The sequence below is a fragment of the Onychostoma macrolepis genome, chromosome 14, assembly GCF_012432095.1.
Source record: "Onychostoma macrolepis isolate SWU-2019 chromosome 14, ASM1243209v1, whole genome shotgun sequence".
In the NCBI taxonomy this organism is placed as follows: domain Eukaryota; kingdom Metazoa; phylum Chordata; class Actinopteri; order Cypriniformes; family Cyprinidae; genus Onychostoma; species Onychostoma macrolepis.
Window position 1 is genome coordinate 28,292,511 of NC_081168.1, and position 27,507 is coordinate 28,320,017.

Genomic DNA, 27,507 nt, shown 5'->3' on the forward strand with positions numbered 1-27,507 from the left:
TTATAAAATCAGTAGAAATTTACTCTATATTAACATTCACACTGACAACATATTTCTTTAAATGTACTCTTATATTTAAAATTCTGGATCATAATTAGGTCTTCTACAATGTAGCAAACACAAAAGTTTGGAAAAACAATGTTGAAAATACAAAATGTAAATAAAATTCCATTTTAAATTAAGATTAAAATGCCTAACTTTTTTTAAATTAGTTATATACCACTCAGAACAAAAAATAAATAAATAAATTAATAAAATGATTCAGGCATTACAAATGACAATACAAAGTTTATAGTTCATTTGAGGCACAGTACTATTAACGATGCACTTTTGTTCTGCATAAAAATCCAAACGGGTGTGTGGCAGTACGGCTGTATCCTTCAATTCAGTGCATAGTTAAATTGATTTGAAAATTTTTCATGTTTCCTCTTGTCCATCTTGTTCATGACCTCCGTAACCCGTCTCATGGAGCTCCTATGAGGAAACAATGTGGTTGTGATTCAAATGATTTATTTACCCATCACTTGTAAAATATGTTCACCAGTATTCAACACTATATACTTGACTTGAGTTATCTCCAAATATAGCCATCAGGCCAATTTAGTGATTTTCTATTTAATCTTGAACATCTACTATTACTTACTTGTTAAAGACTTTCTTCTCTAGTCTTGAACGAGATGTACTGGCATTTTGCTTTAAATCTGTAAGGTTTGGGTACTTTTTCTTTGACTTTCCTTTGTTGCCCTTCTTTCCCTTCCCGTACGTCTTTGAGGAGCCCAGATCTTCTCCAGTTGCAGCTTCAATCTCCCTCATGAGCTCTGGGTCTCGCCAATCTGAGCCAATAAGAGAAAGGTTGCCGCAATAGAGATCAATGCACCATACATTTATACACATTTCACAAATTTGACTCCTTGAATTCTGAAAAAAAAAAAAAAAAGAAACTTATTCAAATTTGAACTATGTTTCATCTATGTTAAATAATTTATCCCATTGAATATAAAGACCTGATCATGGCCTCAACCTTTGATTTTGGTCAAATGAGTGATAGTAATGGTAAGGACATTTTAACTTAATGGTTAAACTAGGACTGGAGATTATTCTAATTTGGTGCTCAAGAAACATTTCTTATTAACGATGATGAAAACAGAAAATCAGTTTGGAAACCATTTTTAGGTTTTGTTTTTAAGGATTCCTTAATGAATGGAAAGATCAAAAGAACAGCATTTAACAATGTTAAAGTTTTTACTGTCACTTCTGATCAATTATTAATTTCTTTTAAAAAAAACAAAAAAAAACTGATCGTACACTTTGTACAGTAGTGTAGATAGATCAAAATCATCAACTTTTCATTAAGCATGTCCCCTACTGTTGATACATGCATATATTGCAATGATAAAATGGTAGCTGTTAAATTATTTACAATCTCCAAAGTGTTTAATTGCACAGAGTACTGCGCTTCATCAGTCTGTAGTGAAACGCATGCATGCAACAAACAGCTTTTTCAAATGCCTTTTAAATGAATATGGAGGAGTTGGTCGTCCCTATAAGGATTTATGGAGGTGAAAGGCCCCCGTTACATGAGTGCTACAATCCATCCTCGCCTTAAGTCAAGCCTTTAGGGGCTTCATTCTCCCTGTGAGGATGATGGGGGGGCCCTGCGTTTAGCTTAAGCTGTTCAGCAGGGCTGACTACTCCGTCAACAGTTCGCATCTGCATAAGTCGGGCACACATGAGCATCACAGGCAACAGCTGCAGTCAGCTTATTTGATTATCTATAGAAAACACATTTAAACACAAAAATGCTATAAGATGGTTGTGAAGTTCACAGTAATATTGCTCTTTGGCAGGTTTGCACCAGTCCAGACTATTCTGGGTTAAATATAAGTTAAGTTTAAGAAATAATTGACTGCAAAAAGGCAAAAATTAGGGTTATGGTGAGGCAGAAATGTGATGCTTATAATTTTATAAAAGCCTTCAGAGTATTTTTTCTGTTAAAATTTGTATTATTTCAGCTACAAAGCTACAATTTTACAGCCATTTTATGGTTTATCACCCAGGATGGTGCTCAATCCTGTTCCTGAAGATCTACCGTCCTGCAGAGCTCAGTGCAAACCCTGCTCTGTCTTTAATTATCAAGTGTCCCTGAGAACTTAATTAGCTGGTTCATATGTGTTTGATTAAGGTGTGAGTAGAGTTTTGATGTCATGAAATTGGCCCTATTCAATTTTAAATGTCTCACTATGACACATATTTTTGCTTCTTTTTTTTTTAATAGAAATGGAGGAAAATAATTGTTGTTATGCTGAATTACGCCACAAATACTGTCAACTGTTAACCTATTTTGAACCTGGAATATTCCTTAAAGACAACAGACAGCAGCTCTAAAGCCAGAAACAAATGCTTCGCCGATATTTTACGTTCCGATACGATAAGATATGCACTTTATTGTACAAAACTTTATCACATGGACAAAACAAACCGACAAGACTTTCATAATCACACACACCAAAAAAAGAAAGAAAGAAAGAAAATAAAAAAATGTATTTAATCTCCGGTACAGATTTAGTTTTTGTGTATGTTATTCAGCTCTAATACAGCTTGTTTCCTTCAAAAGTATTTGCCACTGACATGGGATGTGTAATTATTCTATAGGCATGGTGACAGTTCGACTCACTTTCAGGTAGTTGATCTTAAAAGGCAAAACTGACCATAGCTGTAACGTATTTTTAGTGTATGACTCCACAGTGCCCACTGTCATAATGATGAGAACACAACATATTTTTGTTTCCTTTTGTTAAAAGTGAGACCAATATATTAAATGTTTGAAAATCTAAATGTTTCACAGTTTTAATAAAGCATCTTCTTTTATAGCAATAATGCAACTTAAAGGGGTCATGAACTGCCTTTGTTTTTTATTTTGTACTGTTCTCTAAGGTCCACTTGTAATGTTAAGATTTTTACATCAAAAATCATCATAATTTAGAAGTAATATGCCATCCTGTTTTGACCACCCTCATCAGAACGCTCTGTTTGAATAAGCATGGCGGATTGTAGAGTGATTTAGGTTAAAAATGCATAAATACATATCATACAATTTGTAATAACAGGCAAAGCAATAGTGATCACGTAATAAAAACAGTTACACGTCGGCACCGATAGCCTCGTGGGCAGCGTGTCGCATGTAGCACTGTTGCGCTTCGGGGCACCCTGTGTTCAAGTCCCAGCTTGCGGACCTTTCCCGATCCCATCTCCCCTATCTCTCCCATTTCGCTTCCTGTCTCACTACTGTCCTATCAAATACAAGGCAAAAAGCCACACTATTACGTCATAGAGTGACACATTCCACAACCTGTTGTTTTGGCAGATTGGCTTCAATATAAGCTGTTTTTAGACTAACAAGAAAGTTTTAAGTTCTGAAAATTACAGAATGTTTTTATAGCACAATGACTTAAAAAAATCAAGCGAATTTTGATTTCTCAGTTCATTATCCCTTTAAACTGGGTGTTATGTAGAGGATGCCAGGGCATCACTATGCAGTTACTATAGAGTTCTGAATGGTTGTTCAGTTGCTATGCTGTTGTTAGAGTCTTACAACCTCACGCCTCTACGCTCTCTGAAAAAAAAAAAAAAAAAAAAGTACCTTTGTACTTTATTTAACCTTCATATCAGTACCTCAAACGTAACATTAGATAAATGGTCCCTTTTGAAATGGTACTGTCCCAGTGACAGATTCCTTTTGACAGTGTATGATTTTCTTGTCTCTAGTTATGGATTCGGCCCCTCCTTCAATGTAAATCAAAGGGAATTTTTTTCACTCGCTTTATCAAATTTCAAGTCTGAGCGCTTAGAAAAGCAACAGTACAGGTGTTAGATTTCAGTTCACACTTACAAGTATGAGCAGCATCATGATGACACAAATGACAGATTTACGTTAGACACACCGAAACACATAGTGTTCAGAATCACGTGCGACTGAAATATTTTGGGAAGGCTGAAGCCTGAAGCAGAAATCAATGGCACAGCAGGGGAGCAAGTGTTCAGTCAGTGAACTGATGGACATCATGAGCACACCGGCAGCGCAGGAGAACGGGTGGGGTGTCCTGTGGTTACCCTGACAACCGGCATGTCGACGGGGAGAGGGCGTGATGGAGTCACAGGGATCGATAGCTTACTTAGTTACAAAAGATGCTATTTCACAAGCCAGTGGTCAGCAGGCCCCCGAAGTCAGTTGCCTCAGATAACTGTTTGTTAACAAGTAAACTGTGGCCAAAGAAAGCACATCCGACGCTCCAGTGACAGCATGGAGACGCTACTTAATTGGCTTTTAGCACCCGACTCCACAAGAAAAGAAACCAGAGCGAGAAGGAGAAAAGTGAAAAGCTGAGAGGCAGAGTGAGATGCAGCCTGTCCTATTATCTGAGTATTGATGATGACTTGGATGGGATTCCATCAGTTCATCTCTTCCTAGAGTCTCACAGCCACCTGATTGGACTGTTGTGTTATAAGGAAGGAACTGTGGGTAATGGAGGTCTAGGATTTCGCCTGGCTACCGGTTACTAAAGGGCTTTTGACAGTGTAGAAAAGGCCTTGGGGTCTTCAACACTGGGTTGACAAAACATGAAAGAAGATCATCAAGCTTTCAGGTTTGGTGTGCGATATTAATTTGGCAAGAGTGCAGGATCCTAAACATGCCTTAACAGTTTTGCAAACATTTGCAGCAGTAGTTCAGCACATTTTGTCAGAATTTACTCATTTTGTGTCCACAGATGCTTCCATCTGTGGACACCTGCAAACAACCACCTGCAAAAACATGAGATATTTTGAAAAATTCTCGTGCTGCTCTTTTCCATACATGTTTACATGCAGCCAAATAATCAATTTGCATTGGGATTGATGGCTTAATTGGACTGAAAAGACTTAACAAACATCTCAGAATGTGATATGTGGATCTCAGAATAGTAGAACGCATTCAAAAATACCTTGCTCACATACATAGTGACGTGATGGGTATGTTTACAAAATGGTCATCGGGGGAGAATGAATATTTACTAAATATTTGCTAAAAAGCTCTTCTGACTTGTCAGCTTTCTTTTTAGATATGTCATAAAGGCCCCAGTGACATCGTTGTGGTGGCTTTCTCTGATGCTGAATGTGGCGACTGGGTTTTGTTTGGAATACACGTAAAGCACATGTAAACCAATATGTGAATTGGACTTCAGAGTTTAGGGTTCATAGAAATGTAGTATATGTAAACATGCCTTCTATCATGCTTCAGAATGACCAAATAATCCATAAAACTGATCCACAGTACCTAGTAAATGATGACAGAATTTTCCTTTTTGGGTGAACTATACCTGTAGGTAACTATCACTGATGATTACTCGCATGACTGTTGAGTTGATTATTGTTAAATAGGTTGCATGAATGGTCTAACCTGGCTGCTCCTCCTCGCGCTTCCTCTTTTCCATCTCCAATCGCAGTGCATCTTCTGGGTTAACAGGCCTGCCCAGCTCATCCCGAGGAATAATGAATCCATGGAACGGGCACTGAAATTACATCTCATTTAATTCTGCAGTTTATTCAATCAGTGTCCTGCTTATATCTATTTATTTACACAATGAAATAAGAATGCGTTTCTACCATTCTACCAAACACAGCTAAATATGGGCAAAAATATTCAGTATTACATCTCTTCTGTGTATTTTTTTTAGGGCATCATTGTTGTTACTTTTCTGACCTTTACTCTATCTTGACGTTCACACAAAGATCCATTTGACATTGGTGCTTTGCACTTGTGCTCCACAGGTTTAAATTTCCCAGCAAAGGTGATATATCTAGACTTCATCTCTGCAGACAGTTCCTCATTTTCTACTTCCTCCTCCACCTCATGAGGCACCCAGAACTGGTGCTGTGATGTGTTCCTAAAAACCAGTGAGGACAGGGTCTTAGTAAAGGAACTGCACAAACTCTATCAATGTGTGATCTTTGACAATTTTGAAAAGCCATCATATAGAATTTGCTTTCACAAAGTGCATTTTTTTGCAGGGGACATGTTTTAGGGGTGAGCATAACTTGTAAAATGTATTTTTAGTATAGAAATAATGGAATTTCTATAGTATAGAATAGTATGGATTTTCTCATGACTTTTGTAGATTTCCATGACTTTTCCAGGCCTTAAAATGACAATTTACAGGTCTTCCATGACCACAGAAAAAACTATATTGCATATCTTGTATTAGGATGTAAAAAAGTTAAAGTTCATCATTTAATTTTAAGGAATAGGAGTTGATCTGAAGTCAGTGAGCATACAATGGTGCTCTCTAGTGGCTACATCACATAACACAATCCATTTATACTTCAAAAAGAGACTGATAAATGTGTTATGTAAAACATTCTCAATGTTTCTTATGAATGAGACTGTACTTGATGATTTTGCCAGCAGTGGGCTGCTCCTCTCCCCAGTAGTAAAGATCCACACCAAACGGAACAACAGGGGCCTTAACAGAGGCTTTGTCTTTGTTTATGCCCCCCTGGTCACTGCTGCACACTGCGACCTCAGTAGAGCCCCCAGACATACTGAAACAATCAGAACACACTTCAATCTCAAAAAACAACAACAATAATAATTTTTTTTTTTTTTAAAGTTTAGTTTTTATTTTATTTTGTATTTTAAATACTAGATGAAATATATTTTTATGAATATTTCCATATAAAAATAAGAATTTATTTTGTTTTGTTTTCTCAGATTTCTCTCAATATTTGAAAACATTGTTATTTTAATCATTTTTAACATTTGATCATTTCCAAATATTTTAGTTTTTTTCCTGCTAACAAACAATTTTTATTTCCCAGCCCTACTGTATACCAGTCTATGTTACCTGGTAAAATAGGGCATGGAAGTACAGATCACCTTGTCGAAGGAGTAGAATGAATCCTCTGTTTGAGCACACGCAGCGTTGCAGCAGCACAGGTGGGGTCCTGCTCTTCATCATACATCTTCCTCTTGAGTCGAGAGAGACTGGAGGACACAAGAGGAACAGGATGTTTGACCACAGGTTTTGATGGCTTGGCTTTGGCCCCAGAGGTTGATGTTGAGGGAGTTTCATCAAGTCCTATTAAAGACAAGAGGAAGAAGGAAACTATATGATGTTATGTAATGTCAAATATTCAGAACACAACTTTCAAACGTGTAGTCTAATGGACTGAGGGGGCTCCAGCAGGAGTGTGCAGGGGCTTAAGGTGGTTTTAGGAGTGACACAAAGATCTAAGACTCACACTTAAGCTTTCTAGCGTCCAGAATGAGATGAAATTAAAAACGAGTGCGGCGAATTCCTCATACCACTTTTTTTAAAGACAAATGGCGATTGTGGGTATATGAGGAGCCTGGTCTGCTTTTATTTCTTGTCAAAAGTAAAAAATCCACATAATAGGCAGTATTTTTAGTACGTTTTTTTTTTTCATATTTTAAAGTCTATAATTTATATATTAAACACCTTTAGGTTCGGTATTCGTTTATTTATTCAGAAAACATAAAATACATTGTGCCAAACAATCTGTTCATTAGGTTGCAGAATTTCTTATAGAATATTCTTTATCTGACCGATGTTCCTTTTTGCTTAATTTTTATATTTGAAACTAGAGATTCAATTCAAATTCCTTCTTCAAAAAGATCAATTATACTAATTTCATTCCAAAATTTTCACAAAAATTTGTAAATACAGCACAGTACATAATAATATTATGCCTTTAAGAACATTAAGACTTATTTTTCAGATTTTATATATCTCATAAATTTTGTACTTTACAACTGACCAACACTACTGAAAACAGTCTCTATAATCACACATGATCTGTGTTAAAAATGTTTTCTTTTTTTTCAGAATCTATGGAACTGTACATGGAATTGAGTCAATTCTGTCACAATCAATTCTGCTAAGTAAGATATGATGGTTGATTTAATTGTTACAAAAAATATCTGTTTATTATCAGTTTATTGTCTATAAAATATTAAGTTAGCAAGGACATTCTTCGCCAGCTAATGTTATGTGTATCAGCAGTGAGGAAATCAAAACTAGTCAGCAGCCAGGTAGCAAACTAGTCTAACTCTTAGCAAGTTTACTAGCAAGCTATTGATACCTCATTGAATGACCAATTTTACATGGATTTTCTGTATTTTAAAGATATAAAATACTGTATTTGTATTTTTATAATAAATAATGAGGTAATTTGTTTAATTTTAAATACATTTTCATGTATTTGTATCTCGGTTCATAAAATTAGTTTGCAGTTCAGAAAAAAAAAACATACTTGCTTACTAAAGTCTAATATTCTGGTCTCTAGATATGGTTCAGGTTCCTCCGATTCATAAACTTATGACTGATTGATTGATTTGCCTATTTTATTGTCCTCCTGCAAATTCAAGTCTGATCACTTATTTCTTTAGCACAAATGTTTGCAAGGCAGGACTAGTTATGTGCTGATTACTTTATCAAATCACTAACCCTGAATATAAGCAAAAGCAACAGTGATGCCTTGGTAATACCAGCAGTTCAGTTCAACAGATCTAGTGGGTTACAAAAGAAAATGAATTATGGTCTCAGGACAGGATGAGAATCCTGATTGTAATCATCTGGGTGTATACAGTTAATCCAGGTTCACTCCCTTTCAATGACTTACAGCATCATAGCGGCACTCGGGTGTGCAAAATCATGAAATACGACCAAAAGCTTTCTTTTTCTGTTCAAATTGACCAAAATGGTAGCTATTTGTCTGAAGCAATAAAGTTGCAGGTGCTAAAGAGATAAATCAATAAGAGGAAATAGAGAGGCCCAGCAGTAGACATAGAGTTGAGCTGCCAATGGTGGCGTTATTGATTTTCCTGAGTTCAACAGGCCTTGTAATTAAAATGTAAATTTTGAGAGAGATAACGTCCTGACAGGAACGCTGGGATAAAGGGATAGATAAAAGCTCTGTTGTGAAAGGAACGGCGAGAGAGAAAGGAGGAGAGGAACAGACAAAATGCTTTTCAAATTAAAGTGTTTCTCTCTGGATGAGGGAGCCGATGTGATTTTGAAAAAAGAAAGGGAAGGATTAGCCAGGGATGAGCTCGAATCCTGTGACAGGTTGATGTAATATTAAATGGAACTGCTGATGGTAACTTGCACTGATTGATAAATTTGAAATGATGGAGTTAACTTGACAGTAAATCAGAATTATTTTTTTCTGAGCCTTGTTTTAGGAGTATTATACTGCGAACAGTTGCACTCTCAATGCACAATTTCCATTTTCAATCTATATTCCTCGCATGTGGAGTGCACAAAAAAAAAAAAATTTCAATAGAAAAGCAATGACTTACACGTCTCCAAATGAGCCTCACATCTGATTTACTGTGGTATAACATTACTAGTTTAAGGTAAGCATCAATATTACTATTGCTCATATTTGGGGTTTAAGGACTAGAACAACCATACGTATTAAACTTCAGCACATCCTGCAATCGTTGCGCTATATGAAGAATATTTCAGAATGTGCACTGAAGTGATCATAAAGACCTGGGCATGGGATCTTTTGACTTGGGCAGAAAATGAAAAATTCAATAAATAAATAAATAAAACCTCACAACCACATAGTAATGCTGTAACAAAGTAAAACAAAATGTTAAACATCTATTTTGTATTGGTATTTGTATGATATATGATTAAATTAAGCTCAGAATAGTCCGGGTCTTAGATGAATACACGGTTTTGTAGGTGAACAATTTAGCTCACAGAGGCCTGTGAGGTGAGCATTGTAAATTACCACTCCAAGCTAATGGGCGCTCATTAACACCATTGCATTGTTAATTTGGCATGGCCAGTGCACTGATCATTACATACTTTACTGCAGAAAGCAGCTTGGCTCTGTGAAGCTGTAGAAATTATATCCTAATGAATCTTCAGTTAGTGCCTGTTTAGAGATGCTGAAAGGAAATAAATGAAGAAAGAGAACAGGAGAGTCTGGTGAAATCATATTGCATCTCATAATTAGCGTGCGGCGTGGAGCTCATCATACATTACCAGGAAAATCTGGAAATTACTAAACTACTTCCAAAGTGCATGCTGTTCCCACAAGAACTGCATAAATCCCATTAGCCACTGAAATTGATTATTTTCATGACAGTAAATTTAAAATTGGACAGGATTTGAGGTCAAATATAATCTGTGTTCTTTAGCTTGTGTCTGACCTATTGCTTGACCTCTGTCTTTTGCCTGTGGCTTCTTGTCAATAGAGCTGTCCTTGCCCAGATGGACAAGAATCTTTTGCATGTACAAATAGTCAGCTGTCAAAACAGATGTCTATTGGCGGCCCCAGGTTATAATTGATTTAAACCAGGCTCAAAGCAATTTATTACCTTTCAAAAAGATATCAGAGTTTTTACACTGAATGTGATATTATTTTGCTCCCACATTTGAACCCAAATTATTCTCAAATGGAGATTCTTATTACTATAATGACGTAATTCTTTCTTACAATGATTTTTGTACCTATAAATAAATTAAAGGCAGTCCAAAAAAATACTACTGTGATGTATAAATATTTTACAATTTATACTTTAAACAAAGAATCTAGGGGGGAAAAATTGTCATCAAATAATGTCACAATGCAAAAATAATAGATTTCATGGTGTTACTTATTTTATTGGTCATATTTTGTTCATTTTTCCCCCATTTATTTTATAAAAAATTGTGACCTGGTAATGTTCTTCACAGAATTGATGAGACTCACTTTTACAATAATGTAACATTTATTAATATATGAATCTGTGATTTTTCAGATTAAATTCACTGTCAACATGCCTATTTTTAAAGTAAAACTCATAGCTAAACAGCACAACTACCAAAAGTTGTACAATGCTTTGAACACAAACGCTTCATGCTTTACACCTTAACTCTATAAACAAACTTTCCTTTGTGCTTTGAAGCTTTTCAACTGCTAACCATTTCTAACTAAACTCACCACTGTGCTCTTAATTCCACATTTAAATATCCTGCTGCTTTAAGCCCAAAACTACAAACAAACTGGAATCCCCAGAGGACTTTTCAGCTCATATCTACTTTGAAGCAGCCACTATAAGAGTGTGGCGATATCCTATGAGAGATTATATGGATTAAGCAATATCCTATAGAGAAAGCTAGTCCCTTTACTGATGAACAGGTTTGTCTTATTGCACTAGGCTTCAGATCTGCACCTGAACAAACTCACCATACTCTGCACGCAGATGTTCAGGAATGTGAGGTTCGTAGCCCTCCTTTTCCGGCACGTCTACAAAATCATCGTCGTCATCTTCTCCATCCTCTGGAGCTCTCATCTAGCTCGGGAAAAACAGAGTCGCTTTAAAGCCATGATAATACATAACACCTAATAGAGATGGGAACATGTTAGGAAATTAAGTAACTATGAGCCTATTTTTCTTGGTTTACTCAAACATTTGCATTTTACTTTGAAAATGCAATAAAAACTACTGTTGCAAAACATTTGCTACTTTTTTGTCATTCTCAAAACAACGATTGTTTGCTGACAGTTTACAAAGAATGTCTGCAATTCTCTTCTGGCTGATTAACACTCAGATGGGATATTCACTGTGGCCTCAGGATATTCCAGAGATTTACAGCACTATGAACAGCAAACTCTGCAGTAACGTGGGACATCTTAACATTTTAATTCAAAGCCTTAATAGAATTTCCAGTTGACCACATCCAATTTTTTTTCTAGTGGTAGTCTATCTGAGCATTGTCCCAGCTAACTGTGACCGCATAAAATAATAGTTGTTATGTTAAACAGATTTTTCCAGCATCTGTCAGCACGCAAAGGAGACAATAATAATTATTTGCGATGGTTCAGAAAGTAGGGCTACATGGGACTACTGACAAGCCAAAATAAACTAAAGCTGCTGGTGGATGCCCATTTAATATCGGGTGTCTTAGTCTTGGCTAGAGATGGTGAGGTTGAGTTGTTACTGATTACATCTTTGTGCAGGTTGTTCTACAAAAGAGCAGGGCGAACAAGGTGATACGATTTTTACTCTGAAGTTCCGTGTTCACATCATGCAATCACTGTAAGGAGATCAACACGAGGCACCGGATAAATCCATCTTAAATGTGATTCAAACCAGATCAAGGCTTTAAGAACCTTTGACAAGAAGGGAAGTTATGGTTTCTCTGAACTTATGTGTATCTATGGTCAAGGTAAGCTGAAAAGCTTTCATAAATCTCAAGGTTTGGAGAAAGTATCAACAACAAATGCTCAAATTATGTCATATTATGTTAATACTAAAACCAATTTTGCACTTTTAACATTTATATGACAGATTTGTTTTTACAAATGTATAATATTCTATGGGGGGGAAAAAATAAATAAAAATACATATATATATATATATATGTTTAACTTGTGTTTCAATGAACTAGTTTTCATTTGAAATAAGCAATAGTGTGTATGTCTTATTGGATATAATTAAATTGCAAGTAACATTTTTGTCAGTATTATATAAGCCATGAGCCACAATACTCTCTAGATACTGGTATTTGTATCAGCCTTTAAAAAACCCACAACTGATCAACCGATAGATCTGAAATATCATCAATGTCCGTACCACAATGCAGGGCAGTTAAGGGCCAAAGTTTAATATCTATAGTTACTAACGCCAAGTATGTTCAATAGTAAAAGTGATGATTTAGCAAACACAACTAATTCAAAAAAATAAAACAGATGTGCTGAAGACGATGGTGACTGGCTCATGGTTTCAGGAAGCATGCAAGCTTTATTCTGCTCTCCCTGCGAGCATCTACTGCTGCCATCTGCACCTGCTCATCCATCACTTGCGCTGTAAGTTTTGTTATCACTCTAACACTAATCAAAAGAGAAAACTGTCACCGCCACTGACCTGTGGAACCTCCCAATTATGCTCTTCAAGAGTGACAGCAGCACTTAACTTCCACTGCCGGGTAAATGACCACCATCAATCTAAACAGAATAGCAATGAACCACCGGGCTGCAAATGATTTTTTTTTTTTTGGTACAGAAATCCCCAGCCTGGAATTTATGAAAGGTGAAAAGCAACTCAAGGCTATTTTACCCCCCTCCTCCTGGGCCCCACTCCTTAGCTGAGGGTGTTCAGACTCGCGGGCCTGGGGAGACGACGTCTGCATTAGTGCTAAACAGAATTTATGCCTTTTAATTTACTCAAAAGGTGCTTAAGCGGCCCGTGCGCTACAATGCATAACAGAATGCCAGTTTTTAAATATGGGGGTCGTTGGTATAAAATGGTATATATAATCTGTGTGCCCTTCCTTTTCGAGGGCAATGCTAAAGTGTACGGCTCTAGCGTGCCTTTCCATTTTTTCTGTCTAATTGTCTCCATGATTACCTCAATATAAAGTACTAAAGATTGTAGCTTGCTTTGCTTTCGTTCATTTTTTTTTTCTTTTTCATTATTGCTATGTTGACAATTCCATATTGAGGTATAAACTGTCTTTGCATGAGGTCTCAATTACGTGCACTGGTGGCGTTGGTTCAGAAATGAGCCCTCTACGGTTTTCAATGGCTATGAAATTAAATAATCCCTTCATTTCATACTCAAGTCCTATAGTCTCCACCTAAAATCTGTCAACATGATATCAAAATGATCCTATTTATGTGTTAACTTGCTGCAAGTCTTTCTATTACAGTAGATATCACAAAACCCTCTTACTTTTAATCCCTCTCCTCCAAACCCTCCTAGTTTGTAACACTTACTTTTCACTGTGTAACCCACTACATTTTTTTATCTGAATATCCTGATTCATCCATAAATGTATCAGATTACAATTAATTTCAGATCAAGGTTGATCAGTACGTTTACTGTGGCCCTTGTACTCAAGCTAAATACATTAAGGGTTTTTTTTCCACTACACACAAACTGCATAGTTCACCCACTTTCTGAACCACTGTCTACAAGCTACTTTTAACTATTTTTAGCTTTAAACTAAGTCTTAGCAATGAATCCGGACCATCTACAATTGAGACCACACCACCTGAGGGTGGTGGATTTATATATCGGAAACTTCAGAGCTAAGCGTGTCTGAAACGTCATATTTGCACATGTACAGTGTTTGATTAGCTAAATACATGCGTCTTTTGTAGAAAGAAACATAAACAATGTGCTAGATACTGTTCTCCACAACAACTGCGTATTTGCACGGTCCTCAATGTTTACTCTCCTTTGAACGAGAACTGACAGCGACACTTGATTATGAGATGATCTGCGTGTTTAACCCAAATGCCTGTTGTATCAGACTGAGGTAATATTTTACAATAAACTTACTTTAGTTAATGTTAATTAAAGCATTAACTAACAACTGTTCATTGTTATTTTGTGTTAGGTTAACAGATACTACTTTTAATTTTTTCCAAACAATAATTCAAATAATGCTTATACTGGCATTATACCAGACAGAAAATAGTCATTTTTATTGTTTGTTTTTTCAGAGTTGCATATGGGCTGTTTTGTTATTTTCTGTTTTGAACCTTTGTGCTGCGTTATATTTTCTGTTGTAAATTTGACATGCAGTATTCATACTGTACAGTACACTTTGCCCACCCTGTTTTATGTAGGCCCACCCACTTAAACATTTCTGGCCTTGCCCCTGGCTTATACTTGAGTTTAACTGATTACTTTCACATTTTTATAGTATTTATTTAACACATGTAAACTACACTGCTAATAGCCGAGAGAGTCCACTTCGGAAACGGAGAAACAGGAAAGTCCATCACCACTTTAAAAAAGGGAGGGAACATTTGATGTAAATTGAAACACCGAGCAGACATTCTGCAATCTGCAACTAATTACAAACTTTAAACATCATTTCAATCTCACCTAAACCTTTTTTATGCATTGTTGCCACCAGCTGCAGAACAGATTGTCTATTCATCTTATCTTTATTTAATCAAATGCAGTTACAACCTTGATAAATTAAAGTGCAGTTAAAAATACTTGCCCAATAGACATTGCAGACCAAAAACTGTTATGTTTAAATCACTTTAATTCTGTTGTGATAAAATCAGCACTGTCAACTTGTAAAGGCAGTATTATAATTCTTTGACTGGAGTGTGTAGATACTGAGAATAAGTCTCCATATAAGGGTTTTTGCTGACGCAGGTGTTGCTGACATGTGAAGCACACCTCCAAGTGTCTCAAGGAAACTAAACTACTGAAAATGTAAAGTAGCCCAGGAATGTTTACAGAAAGCAATACAAATTATGTAGAAAATTTGATTCTTTTACAGTTCACAATACAATATCAGCCTAATGATTGAAAAGTTTAAATATCACTTGAAAAGTGTCTAATTTTAATAAGTTATATATTTATGTAAAATGAACATTTATATTAGATTAATTTCTAAGTAATATAAATTAGAATAAACATTTAAATACATTTACTCTTTTTACTCATTTATTCTACTAATAATCTTCAAAGAATATCTGTCAATCAACAATATAAAAAAAGATACTAAATGTAAATGCTGAGATATTGTCCCTCTAACCAGGGTCATTATAGTTAACAAAAACTAAATCTAATATCTAATAAAATCTAAAAAAAAACAAAAAACATTTTTGTTACTTAAAAATAAAAATAAAAAAAGTTAACTGACATAACATAAGAGATATATGTAAAAAAGAATTATTTTATTTTAGCTATTCTCCAGGGAAACATGTACTAAAATAAATAAAACTAAAACTGAAAAATGTATGTAGACATTCTAAAAGGAAAAAACTAATAAAATGTCAAAAAACACACAACAAAATACTAAAACTGTATAAAAAAAGAAAATTAAAATGGAAAAATGAAAAAAAATTTAACATTCAAAATATTAATAAAAACTATGATAGCATCTCAATAATACTTAAAACAACACTGCTGCTAACCTCCATGATTTGTTTCATAAGCAGACATGGACATATAAGAGTGATGTTGAATATTTAGACGATGGGCTCCCACGAGTGGACTACTGGCAGACATTCGCAGTGAACTCTATTGATCATGCAGTGGCCCCTGGCCCCTACCCTGAGAGGATAAGATAATGAGTTTCCGGTTAAATGTCCCCTACTTATGGGGAAAAACACATTCCAGCAGTGCTCCTCGCGCCCTCCAATATATTTTGTATGGTCTAATTAACTCTGTAAGCAATCTCAATTACTTTGTGCCCAGGGAAGCGTCGGCCAGGCACACTCCTTAAGCAGGTCTGTTATCCTTTTAAAAAATGAGCTGAGGAGGTAGCCTCGGACAACTGAGCCCTACACTTCATTTGTCTTTGGCCAAGTTTGATGGCTATGCGTTTAAAAACCCATTCAATCTTATAAACCAAAAATTAAATGTACTCAGCTGTGATGGTCCTCTGTGCATCTGCTATTTATATGCTAATCTCCTCTCTTACAGGGAAGGTCTTGCAAATTATTACGGCAAACCAATAACTCAGGTGTATGGACTGGCGGGCTAGCTGACCGCAGAAAAGAATGAAATGCGCTTTGTCACGAGAACACGTTCTAGGCAGCCTGGAGAGAGACTCTCGTGAAATTTCCTGTCATATCTCAATTTGAAAGCTCACATACACACATATACATACATGCATACATGCAAACAAACACACACAAGGTTATTTCAGGATAATTGAGACATTTTTCCAAGTCATCTCAATGGCAAAAGTGTTCTAATTTACCCAAATTCACCCTATTCACGCTTTCTTTCTTTCTATCTATCTATCTATCCATCTATCTATCTATCTATTGAATAGCTTCACTGTAAAAAAGATTACTTAAGTATGATATAAAATACTATTTCAGTCTTTCTGCTTCAAAATTTTACACTTAATTCAAAATTTTACTTGCAATTTGTTAAAATTTACAAGCAATTTCTGAGTCCAAATTGTTTAAAAAGCAAATCCTACAGTAAATGTTTTTCAGAGTACATGTATTAATTGAATAGTTTTGTCTGCCGAAAACAAATATTGACCGACATTTAACTGTAATTTTGAGTAACCAAAAGGTATCAGTTCTTTCATGTTGAAGAACACACTGTGAGCTAGCGACCCCCAAAATGAATTTGATCACTTAATTCAGAGTTAATTGCACGGCTGTCATTGCATTAGATACAGCACATCTAAGCAAGTGTCATCTCAAATGGCGCAGGAGCTGTAGGTCTTTTAACTAGCGGCTGTTAAAGTTATTTTTATTGGATACCCAATGTCAGTTCTCCTCAAGTTCACGCAATTTCCTAGCAGTATAATCGCAGGTTTAGAGGATCACAATAACTATCAACATGATCCACATTTCACAACCACAAAGTGTCACAATATACTTTGTCTTCATACTGACCGATATATATACTGTTATTTAAAAACAAAAAAACAAAAATGCTTTAAAATGTTATCACAACAACATTCATACATTTTTAAGTGTTATTTACTTTAAACCACTCTATATGAGATTTAGGTATAACATATTTATCTTTTATTTGCCAAAGAAAAAGAAACTAAATTGTCAATTATTGCTCCTTCAGGCCAAACCATTAAGTTGCCTTATCACAGTAAATAATGTATAATCTCCCCTGGCCCTATAAATGTTTTTTTCATTACATATTTTGTGTATAAGGAACCTCAGACCTCAGCCACAAATCCACACAAGGATCTTACATGAGGAAAAATATGGTGTGCTATTTATGCAAATAACTGATATTTTGGTATACTTTAGTAATTCATTTTTCCTTATAAATATATTTAAATTTCCAAGCTATTGTAGTTTTTTTTTTTTTTTTTTTTTTTAATCTAAAACTCATTATCATGTGATAAAGGCACACAGAAAAATTATAAATAGTCATTTTACACCTTTTTCTGTTCTTCAATCAGTAGGAGTTTAAGCTGAAAGCAATTCCACCCATGTCATAGCAATGACACAAGGAATAAAGTAATGGAATGCTTTTAGGGGGAAAAGGAAAAACTAATTATGATAAAGGCCTTTTAGTTGTTGCTTTATCACAAAGCACTGACTTTTTGCATTGAAAATCGTCACTGAGAGTGATAAACCTCTCTGGCGTGCAGTCAAGTGCTTTGTCAATGTCACACCCCTCCTTTTTCTCTACCCTGTCTGTTCTTTTCACCCAGTTAAAAATGGATAACATGTGTCATAATGATGTGTCTCCTAACTGCTTGCTGTGTCCCATTCCACCCTAGAGTGAGCAAATCTCCATTAGCACATGAGCTGTGCCTCCCCGTAGCAAAGATGCAAGTCTTTAGAGTTTGACCATACAATAAACAGTGTAATCGAAAAATGTCCACACTACACAAATATTCTCAACACCCTCATCATGTGTTACATTTGGACATCTTTTGACAAGCAAACATTTTCCTGCACACTATTTGACAAAATTCCAGTATTTAATGTTTGGGGAAAGAGCGCCCTCCTCTGGGGAAAATGCATTACTAAAGTTATTCCAAATATAATTTGCACATCTGAATTACAGCATGGCACATACTGTGTATGCCTACAGTATACTATATCTTACTCACTCAACACAGAAAAATCAGTTGCGAGCTGGATGATGTATCCAATCAATGGAAATTCATTGATATATAAATAAATGTAATATATTATAACTATTAATATTATATATTAATAATAATCATTGTTATGTAAACATATTGTTAAAAACTAAATATGATTTAAACAGACCAGAAACATTATGATCTGGCTTTAACGTAACTGTGAAAAGTTAAATATACTGAATATAATTCACATGATATTTGTCATTGTTAAACCATGGAACAGCAGTGCAGGACGTCAAAAATAAAAACAGCTGTCAGTCAACTCACATTTTCACCTTCATAACACAACAGATGCTTCAAATATAGGAAGCACTCAGTTATAACAGAAACAACAGGATGTGAGACTGCAGTACTCTCATTACTGTTTAACCCTCAAAATCAGTGCAAAAAAAGTGTAGGCCTATATCTGTTTGAAAAAAAAACTCACCACTCTTCTTTCTCTGTTTTTGTAGTCTATATGAAGACGCTCGTGTTTTCTCAAGGCGTACTCCAGTGATTTCTTTAACTCAGTGGCTCTCCTCATCAGTTCTTCCTCAACACCCACCTTCGTAAAGACCTGTAAAAGACACATTTTACAGGTCGCTGTAAAAGATTATGGTTTATAAAGATTTTTGTGGAAAAGAGCAGCTTGGACATTGTGCTAAACATCTATTTTTGAATAATCAATGACAGGTTTTTCATTTGGGAATGAATGATTCCTTTCAGAGGTCAAAGGGTTTACCTGGATCCAGGACTGCACCAGAGGCAGGTGTCTGGTTGTGATGAGTCTATGGAGATCCCTCACAGTGTTTACTATTGCTTCATTCTCCTCCGTCTCCCTCAATTTTAAATCTGCAGAAATGATTCAAATGGTTATTCACAAAATTTCCCAAATTCCATGCCATGCTATGACATGACAGAGGATACGTATCATGAGAATGGCTGTGAACCCGATCAGTCAGATACACCTGTGGATACACTGAGCTCCAGCTGATATCTATAAGACATTAAACCAGTGCTGCGGAGAAACGCGTCCTCATCAGGAACTTCCTCTGTGTTACTCTCGTCACTACACTTGTCTGTTTGCCCTTCATCATTTGTCTTCTCTGTCATCTTTCCGTTCTGCTCATTGCTCAGGTCTTTACTGCAGCAGGGTTGGTCAGATATGTTCTCAGCTTCCGCAGAGGTTTTAGCAACTGCTGCTTCCTCATTAAACAGGTTTAAGTCATCGGTTGCAAGCAGTTTTATGCAGTTGTTCATCTCAGTCAAGGTTTCCTCAATCTCAGTCGTCATTTCTTAATGAAAGAGAGATCAAAACAAGCATTTTAGCATGGATAGAAATGGATGGGCACACTGTTTTTCTTATTTTTAACTATGGATTAATGGCACTTAATGACATTTTGAAACAGAACAAGACTTTAACAAGAACTTGTCACTTTTTTTTTTAAAGATGTTTTGTTCTAGATATTTAAAAAAAAAAATTACAAGATTTTGAAGATGTGATTTTAGTTCACTGAACAAATGAAGTTATGTTTATATGTATATACTTAAAAAGTGCTAGGAGTTTTGAAAAATGTGCATTTTGATCATCAAAAATGACGTCAATGTTCTAATATTAGCGCCAAAGAGATTTTGTTTAAAAAATTTAAAAAAAACTACAACTATACTATTTCATCCACATCCTGTAAATGTATTGCCAACTTTTACTTTTCCCAAATCTTAGAGAATACTCTAGCAAGTCATTAACCACTTCTGACAAGGCTTTTGTAGTCAAGAGGTTGTGAATTAAAATGATTGATTTATTGAGGTAAATATTTAAGCTGTTGATTTTTTTTCCACAGTATTATATCTAAGATGACCTATTCCAGGATGTTGTTCATTTCAGTATGTCCTGGGAGCTATCATCACTCAGTGTTTAACCAGCATATAAAGTATTTGCTTAACATAGTTTCTCAGAAAATGTTGATTCTTGGTGGAGCTGTGAAATCTTAAACATGCTGTGATAAACTTAAAATACTTTATTGTAAACTTACCCTTACAGCAATACAAATCTAGGAATTTCACATTTACGCAAGCTTTACATGTAAATTGTTTAAATATTTTCTATCTGTGCCTTTTAACGACAGCAATTTAGAATTAGTTCCACTTTCTGCACACAAATAACTGGATTGCTGATGGGACATGTGTGTAGCCACATTGTGTATGCAAACAGAGTATCAATGACTAAAAGACAATATCTTGAAGGTATCAGTCAGACAGGATAAGTTTTAAGGACATAATGTCTGTAAAGTACTTGTTACTGTGGATGTCAGTAATGATTATTGCCAATTTACACAGGATAAGCTATATAGACATTGTTGAGAAAGGTGTGCCTATACTGTATACTGCATTATATATAGGATTATTAGCTGAAAGTGATTTAATTCCAAGAAGCGGTACAACAAATACAAGCCTGTAATAATTAATTGCTCTCATAAATGCATAAATCTGTTTCCAGAATGAACGCAATGGTATTTAATAAATATGTGTAGGTGCCTTGTACGTCAGCTGATCTGATGTTCAATAATATAATTAAGAAGTAGTATAGAGAACTATAATTAAAGATGAACATAACTCACTCCCACTTTCAATAAGCAGTAATTCCAGTATCTAAAAAATGTGTAGAAATTCTGCTGTATAATGTAGGCTGACTTCAGATATAAAAACAAGAGATTGGACGGGTAATCACATGATGTCCTATCAAGAATGTGTGGAAATATAAACATGGCAATCCAGTGGTGTTTGCACTCAATTGGCTCCATGACTGCATTATTGGCCTGTTTGCCACATTGCTAGCCCTTCACGTTTAGAGGAGACACATGATATAATGACGATAGAAAATTACATTTATATAAAATATGTGTGTAAATATATCAAGGAATAATCAAATTACTTGATTTTAGTGTAGACAACTGATTGTAGTGTAAAATGATTTTACTTTTATATTTTATTTTCATTTATTTTGCTAATTGTCTTTCATGTTCAAATGGTAACAAGTACTTATCTGTAGATTTTTTTCTTCTTCAGTGGAGTTACGGTTTGTGAATATAAATGTGTTTACCTTCCATTTCCTGTTTGGCCTTTTCAAGCTTCTCTTTGTAAATTCTTTCCAATCTCTTCTGTTTCTCCTCTTGTCTTTTTCTCTCAGCCAATGTTCTTGCTTCAACATCATGAAAATCTACCTAAAAAAAGAAACAATGATTTCTTAAAGTGATAGTTCACACAAAAATGAATAATATGTTTGTGGGTTACCAATGAGTTTCTGATCCCCAATGACTTGCATAGTATTTTTCCCATAAGACAGAAGTCCATGGAGACCAGCAACTATTTGGTTACACTTATTCTTCAAAATATATTTGTTTGTGTTAAGTAGATAAACAAATTCATACAGGTTTGGAAAAACTTGAGGGTGAGTAAATGATGACAGAGAATGTTTAGTTTTTGGGGCGAACTATCCCTTTAAGGAGACATTTCACTATGATAATGACGAATTATAATAAAAACTAAAACCGCCCATAACATCAAGTGCATAAAAACCATATGTAATTTGATTTTGAACATAATATTGGAAAATACAATGACACACAATTAAAAAATGTTTTATCAATTGCTCGATTCATTCATATTTGATTACACAGCTAAATGTAGTTATAACACAATATCTTTTCCATAACAGTCTTTATATAATTGCATAACAACAGTGACGTGTCCTAGGGTGCAGACCGATGGCATTAAATACTATAATCACAGAACAGGCGCGTCCAGATAAATACCTTTTTAATCTGCTTGAGAAAGTGATATCCCAGAGACAGTTTCTTGTACGCCTCTCCATACGTGGCGTGCCAAGACTGCACAGTCTGAATGGCAAGTGTCCTTAGTTTTCTCGCCACCTCTTTGGGTGGAGGCAACGGTTGCTCAGCATCTGTTTCTACTGTAAGTTCCAGGAACTCCTGAAAATTTGTGATGAGAAGGCCTCTGAAGTAATGCGACCGGCTGAAAATCTCATTGACCATTTGGAAGGCAGAGAGACGGATCTCTGCGTGCTCTTGGTTCAGCTGGGTCATAATCAAGTGGTAGAAATGATCAACATAGTCAGTGGAAACTCTGTGGTCAGAAAAGGAAGAAGAGATTCAATTTAACAAGGATCGTAAGGTCATATGTGACCCTGGACCACAAAACCAGTCTTAAGTCGCTGGGGTATATTTGTAGCAATAGCCAAAAATACATTGTATGGGTCAAAATTATCGATTTTTCTTTTATGCCAAAAATCATTAGGATATTAAGTAAAGATCATGTTCCATGAAGATATTTTGTAAATTTCTTACCGTAAATATATAAAAACTTAATTTTTGATTAGTAATATTGCTAAGAACTTCATTTGGACAATTTTAAAGGCGATTTTCTCAATATTTTGATTTTTTTGCACCCTTAGATTCCAGATTTTCAAATAGTTGTATCTCAGCCAAATATTGTCAGATCCTAACAAATCATACATCAATGGAAATCTTATTTATTCAGCTTTCAGTGTATAAATCTCAATTTTGAAAAATTGACACTTTGTCATTGGTTTTGTCGTCCAGGGTCACATATGTCCAGTGCTGCTCTATGGCCACAAAAACAAACACACAGGCACATGAGCAAAGAGATTTATGCTTACTTGGCATATCACAAAATGGACTTTGATTAGGTTTCATAACTGACAAAATTAAAACATAAACACTGGGAAAGGCCAGTTTCCTCATTCTGTGACTAGATAATGAGATCGTAAGCACACTTTGGGCAGAGGTGGCAAAAGCTTTGGTGACCATGGCATGGCTGCCTGAAATCGAAATTTACAGATGTGTCCAGACTGTTCTAATCTATTCACATGACAGTTTAGTCCACACTGTTGTTGTTGTTTTACTTACTGTGTGTGAGGAAAACATCAACCTACTAAACATACTTGCATATTTTCTTCACTTCCTTCATTTTGTCTTGATTTAACTGTGGTTCTCCAGAGGTAGTCAACTCCTCAACCAGTTGTGAGAGCTTATCACGCATTGCTTGGTCCATCTTGACATAACCCTATAACAGAATTAATAAAGAATGAATGTATGAAGGAATGGGTCAAAGCAACCATCACTGAGAAACAGTTACTGCCGTATGCTATTATACTCACTATTATTTTTGTTATGCAGCTGCTGTTCAACACAGACACATAGATAGATTCATAAAGTCTACTAGTGACAGAGAGCTTCTCATTTTTGCAGACTGCATCCAAAATATTTAATGGATAGAATGGATGACACGTACCGCTTCCTCCACCTGCTTGGCTTTAATAATCACTGGTATTATATAAAATGTATGTATCCGTTCGGAAATGAGCTTCACTCATCTCAGTATTTTAGTGCGATTGAGCAGGGGATGTAAACAAAGACACACTCAGCAACCGTGAAGTGTGAGGAGTCCACCATTTTCAAAATAAGAGTCGCTCTCTAGTGTCAATTTTCACTGAAAACTGACTGAACTGCAACTGAAACGTTAATACAATTTTATTCCAATTATTTTAAATGTATAAGGCAGTATATGAGTGTGCGCACTACAGTTACACCCGTGCCGCGCGCGTAATTCAGAATCTATGGTTAAAGAATACCTCATGATTATTAATTAGACGCTGCTGACGTTACTTAGTGGGTGTTGTACGTAACAAAATCAATATTCATTAGTCAAGACTCAAGACTTCTTTCATTTCTTATTCGACAAGCTGACAACCGCCCACTTACACACGTCTGGCTGTCAGCCAATCAGCGAGGCATATTGACCGAGCGTCGGGCAGCTTAATGAATATTCAATTAAAAAAAAAAAGAAAAAAAAAAAGGCTTCGGCTTTAGTGGAATTCGAGTGACGCACTTTATAAATGTGTAACCGTTCTGTGGGTGGGAGCAAAAGTGCAATAAAAGGACTAAACACACCTAAGAGTGATTGATTACATAGTGAACACTTCGCTGTATACAAACAATCATGCTGGCAAGGCTTGTTTTGGTACTTTGTTTGGCAGGTGAGTCTGTAACTGATTTTGGCAACACGGAACTTTAAAGTCCAAACTACAAAAGTTACGTTGCAGGCGCTTCATATAAGGTGGTGAGTTGTTTTTCTCTCTCTCTGACTCTTGTGTTTCACTTTTATGTTCTTCTGAACAGCTTTGGCAAGTGCAGCTGTTATCCCCGTTGGCTCTAAAGAGGTGGGTTAAAGATTATAACCTATTCGTGATGATTTATTTAACCACTGTATGTATGTAATGTATTCTGTGTGCTTTTGGTGGCAGGCAAAATGCTCTGAGTACTACCTGCCCATGTGTACCCGGGAATATAACCCTGTGTGTGGTACTGATGGAGTCACATACCCCAACGAATGCATGCTGTGTTTGGAAAATATGTAAGTAAATCAAGTTTTTAATATGTAATTTTTATCCACCATTTTAATGTTCGTAATGTTCTTACTGGTGTCCTTCTGAAAATTTGTTTGACTGTCTTGTCATAGGGAGGACAAAGGCAACAGATTAATCTCCAGGATGGGCGAATGCTGAGACAAATCCACTCATTTATATTATCTAGATGTGACATGAAGGCTGGAACCACATGCATTTTTTTTCTTTCTTTTTTTTAATGGTTTTGTTTTAAGATAAAGTGTTTTCCCCCTGTTGTGTGTCCTTTTTTAAAACATTATATTCACTTAATAAAACCTTGATATAGAAGTTCCTGCTTTGTACTGTACTCTTTTCAGTATAAATGAGCACTATTTGTCACAACTCATGTAGCACCAGTGATTATTTGATGAAAACAGACTTAAAGGTGTATCAGAATATAAGCTTTGTGTTATTATAAACAATTATAGCTCATAAAGACAACAATCAAAAGAAAAATGTGGAAACGTTTGGGAAAATGTGATGTTAGAGAGTATGAGGTGATTGATCGGTGTTTGAACTGAGTGAAATTCTGTCCTGGGGCAGAAGCGACTTCTTTTTTGGCAACAGAATTCTGATATATCGTAGCTATGTCAAACATTGAAGTTCAGTTTGGCAATAAAAAATAAATGTTTGTGTTTAAGAGTAAATTCAAGAACTAGTTATGTCAGTATTTAATTAAACAATTTGATTTGAAAGCTACTTCAAATTTTAAACTGTCAAAATCAAACAAAGAATAATCAAAAAGCACGAAAAAAAACAACAACCTTGAAATAATGCCTAGCAGTTACAACATCACTCTGTACTTCATTTAGACAACACTACCAGCAAACAAAGATTACACTGGATAAACTGTAAAGCACAACATTACTCCCACTGCACGGGCCAATAGTCGTCTTGTACAGTGGTGTCCTATCTTGTTTTTCTGGGCATAGCAGCACATGATGAAGCTCATGTCGAAAGAACAAACTTTGTGCATAGTCTACATGATTCATATTTCTTACAGAGTTACAGCAGACTTTTGACGGCCTGTGCATATAAATGCAAAAATCTCCAAATTCTTGTGTATTATTATAATTTTTTTTAAAAAAAATTTCTGCATTGTAGAACAAATTTAATACTTCTGTGTAAGTTCAAGGTGATCATATTCATCACTAAAGAACATTAAATATGGCTAAATAAATAGCGAGTCTGGGAGTTGAAATTTAGAGCTTGCCTTCATAGTAATTACACCGCACTGTTGACTGTTTCAACTGCTTTTCTTATGCAAATATAATTTATAAAACTGATGATGTCTAAATATCATTTATTAAGAATTATGTAAAGTGTTCTTATATAAAAATCATTTATTAAGTCGGGCAAGATGCAAAAATAATTCCCAAGTCCAATAAACCAAAATATTTTTCACATCTAAAAAAAATCATGTCTAAAATGTTGATAACAGGAGTACGATTTTTTTATACTTTCAGATCATATTTTGTAATTTATTGGTAAAAAGTGACTGATGCAACTAATTGCAGATATTTATACATCATGTTTTTTTTTTTAATTAATATAGCAAATGACATATTGTACAGGCCTAGAACATTTTGTTCTTTTTATTATGAGGAAAAGCAAATAGTTCCCTAGTTGAGTAATTGAATGATTGATGAACTTTTTACAGCACAATTATTCATTTTAAATTACACACACCTACCAGCCAAACTAAATCTATCAAACTAAAGGTGCTCAGTAAACAGACTTTGTTCCTCCCTTTGATGATGTATATTGTATATGATTAGTCAGTACGATGGGCGTCTGTGTGTGGCTGTTATAAATATCTGATTGTATGATCAGTTCAGTTTTATATCAGTTGAATGAGTTGACTCTCAGTTCGGGAACAATGTACGCTCGAAGTGTCATTATCCTTCTCTGCTTTCTGGGTGAGTAATATAATGTTTATGATTATTTAAAAAAAAAAAAAAAATGTTGTTAGGATGTTGCGAATTTGTCACATTCGACCAAATTCAAAGCAGGTGGCCCTGTAAAGCATTTGGACATTTAAGTCACATTCAGCCATTTTCAAGTGTGATTTAAGGGACTGTTCCTATATGACTTTCTCTTGCTGAAAACACAGACACAGACAAAAAAATAAAAAATAAAATAAAAATAAAACAGAGAGAGAGAGATTTTGAAATACAACATTTGACCACAATTTCACTGTAACAAGTTAGCGTTTGTTTTTTGTTGCACAGAAGATTTCCTCTTGCCACATCATAAAAACTGTTAAACTATTATCTTTGTTATCTTCTTGACACAAACAGTGGCCATATCTGATGGCGCAAGTGTGGTGAGTAAATAAAGGTCATCGAATTGCTGTTCTTAGTTCCGTCTTTTTTCCCTCCATGCAGGTGCAAATAGCTCATTGTTTTTTCCTTTTTCTGTTACAAGCCT

General features: G+C 35.3%; 2 protein-coding genes across 6 annotated transcripts; one reads left to right on the top strand and one right to left on the bottom strand.

Moving 5' to 3' along the window:
• On the bottom strand, positions 1–24,226 carry uvssa (UV-stimulated scaffold protein A). Of its 5 annotated transcripts, XM_058798187.1 has the most exons (15): positions 23,925–24,226; positions 23,791–23,812; positions 23,575–23,696; positions 22,406–22,736; positions 21,694–21,814; positions 19,562–19,888; positions 19,336–19,445; positions 19,042–19,170; positions 11,242–11,347; positions 6,911–7,112; positions 6,424–6,576; positions 5,738–5,921; positions 5,435–5,546; positions 644–833; positions 1–474 (listed from the first exon to the last, which is right to left on the bottom strand). In XM_058798187.1, the coding sequence occupies exons 3-15, from the start codon at positions 23,682–23,684 to the stop codon at positions 381–383; spliced, it is 2,169 nt and encodes a 722-aa protein (XP_058654170.1). In that variant the 5' UTR covers positions 23,685–23,696; positions 23,791–23,812; positions 23,925–24,226; the 3' UTR covers positions 1–380. The 5 variants fall into 5 exon arrangements, with proteins under 5 accessions (XP_058654170.1, XP_058654168.1, XP_058654169.1 ...); XM_058798185.1 differs by lacking the exon at positions 23,791–23,812 and having other exon boundaries at positions 23,925–24,225; XM_058798186.1 differs by lacking the exon at positions 23,925–24,226 and having other exon boundaries at positions 23,791–23,924.
• A 266-nt stretch (positions 24,227–24,492) lies between these two features.
• LOC131553520 (trypsin inhibitor ClTI-1-like) lies at positions 24,493–25,365 on the top strand. Its single transcript, XM_058798245.1, has 4 exons — positions 24,493–24,669; positions 24,812–24,852; positions 24,937–25,046; positions 25,152–25,365. Exons 1-4 carry the CDS (start codon positions 24,633–24,635, stop codon positions 25,195–25,197), a joined length of 234 nt encoding a protein of 77 aa, XP_058654228.1. The 5' UTR covers positions 24,493–24,632; the 3' UTR covers positions 25,198–25,365.
• The last annotated feature ends 2,142 nt before the right edge of the window (positions 25,366–27,507 follow it).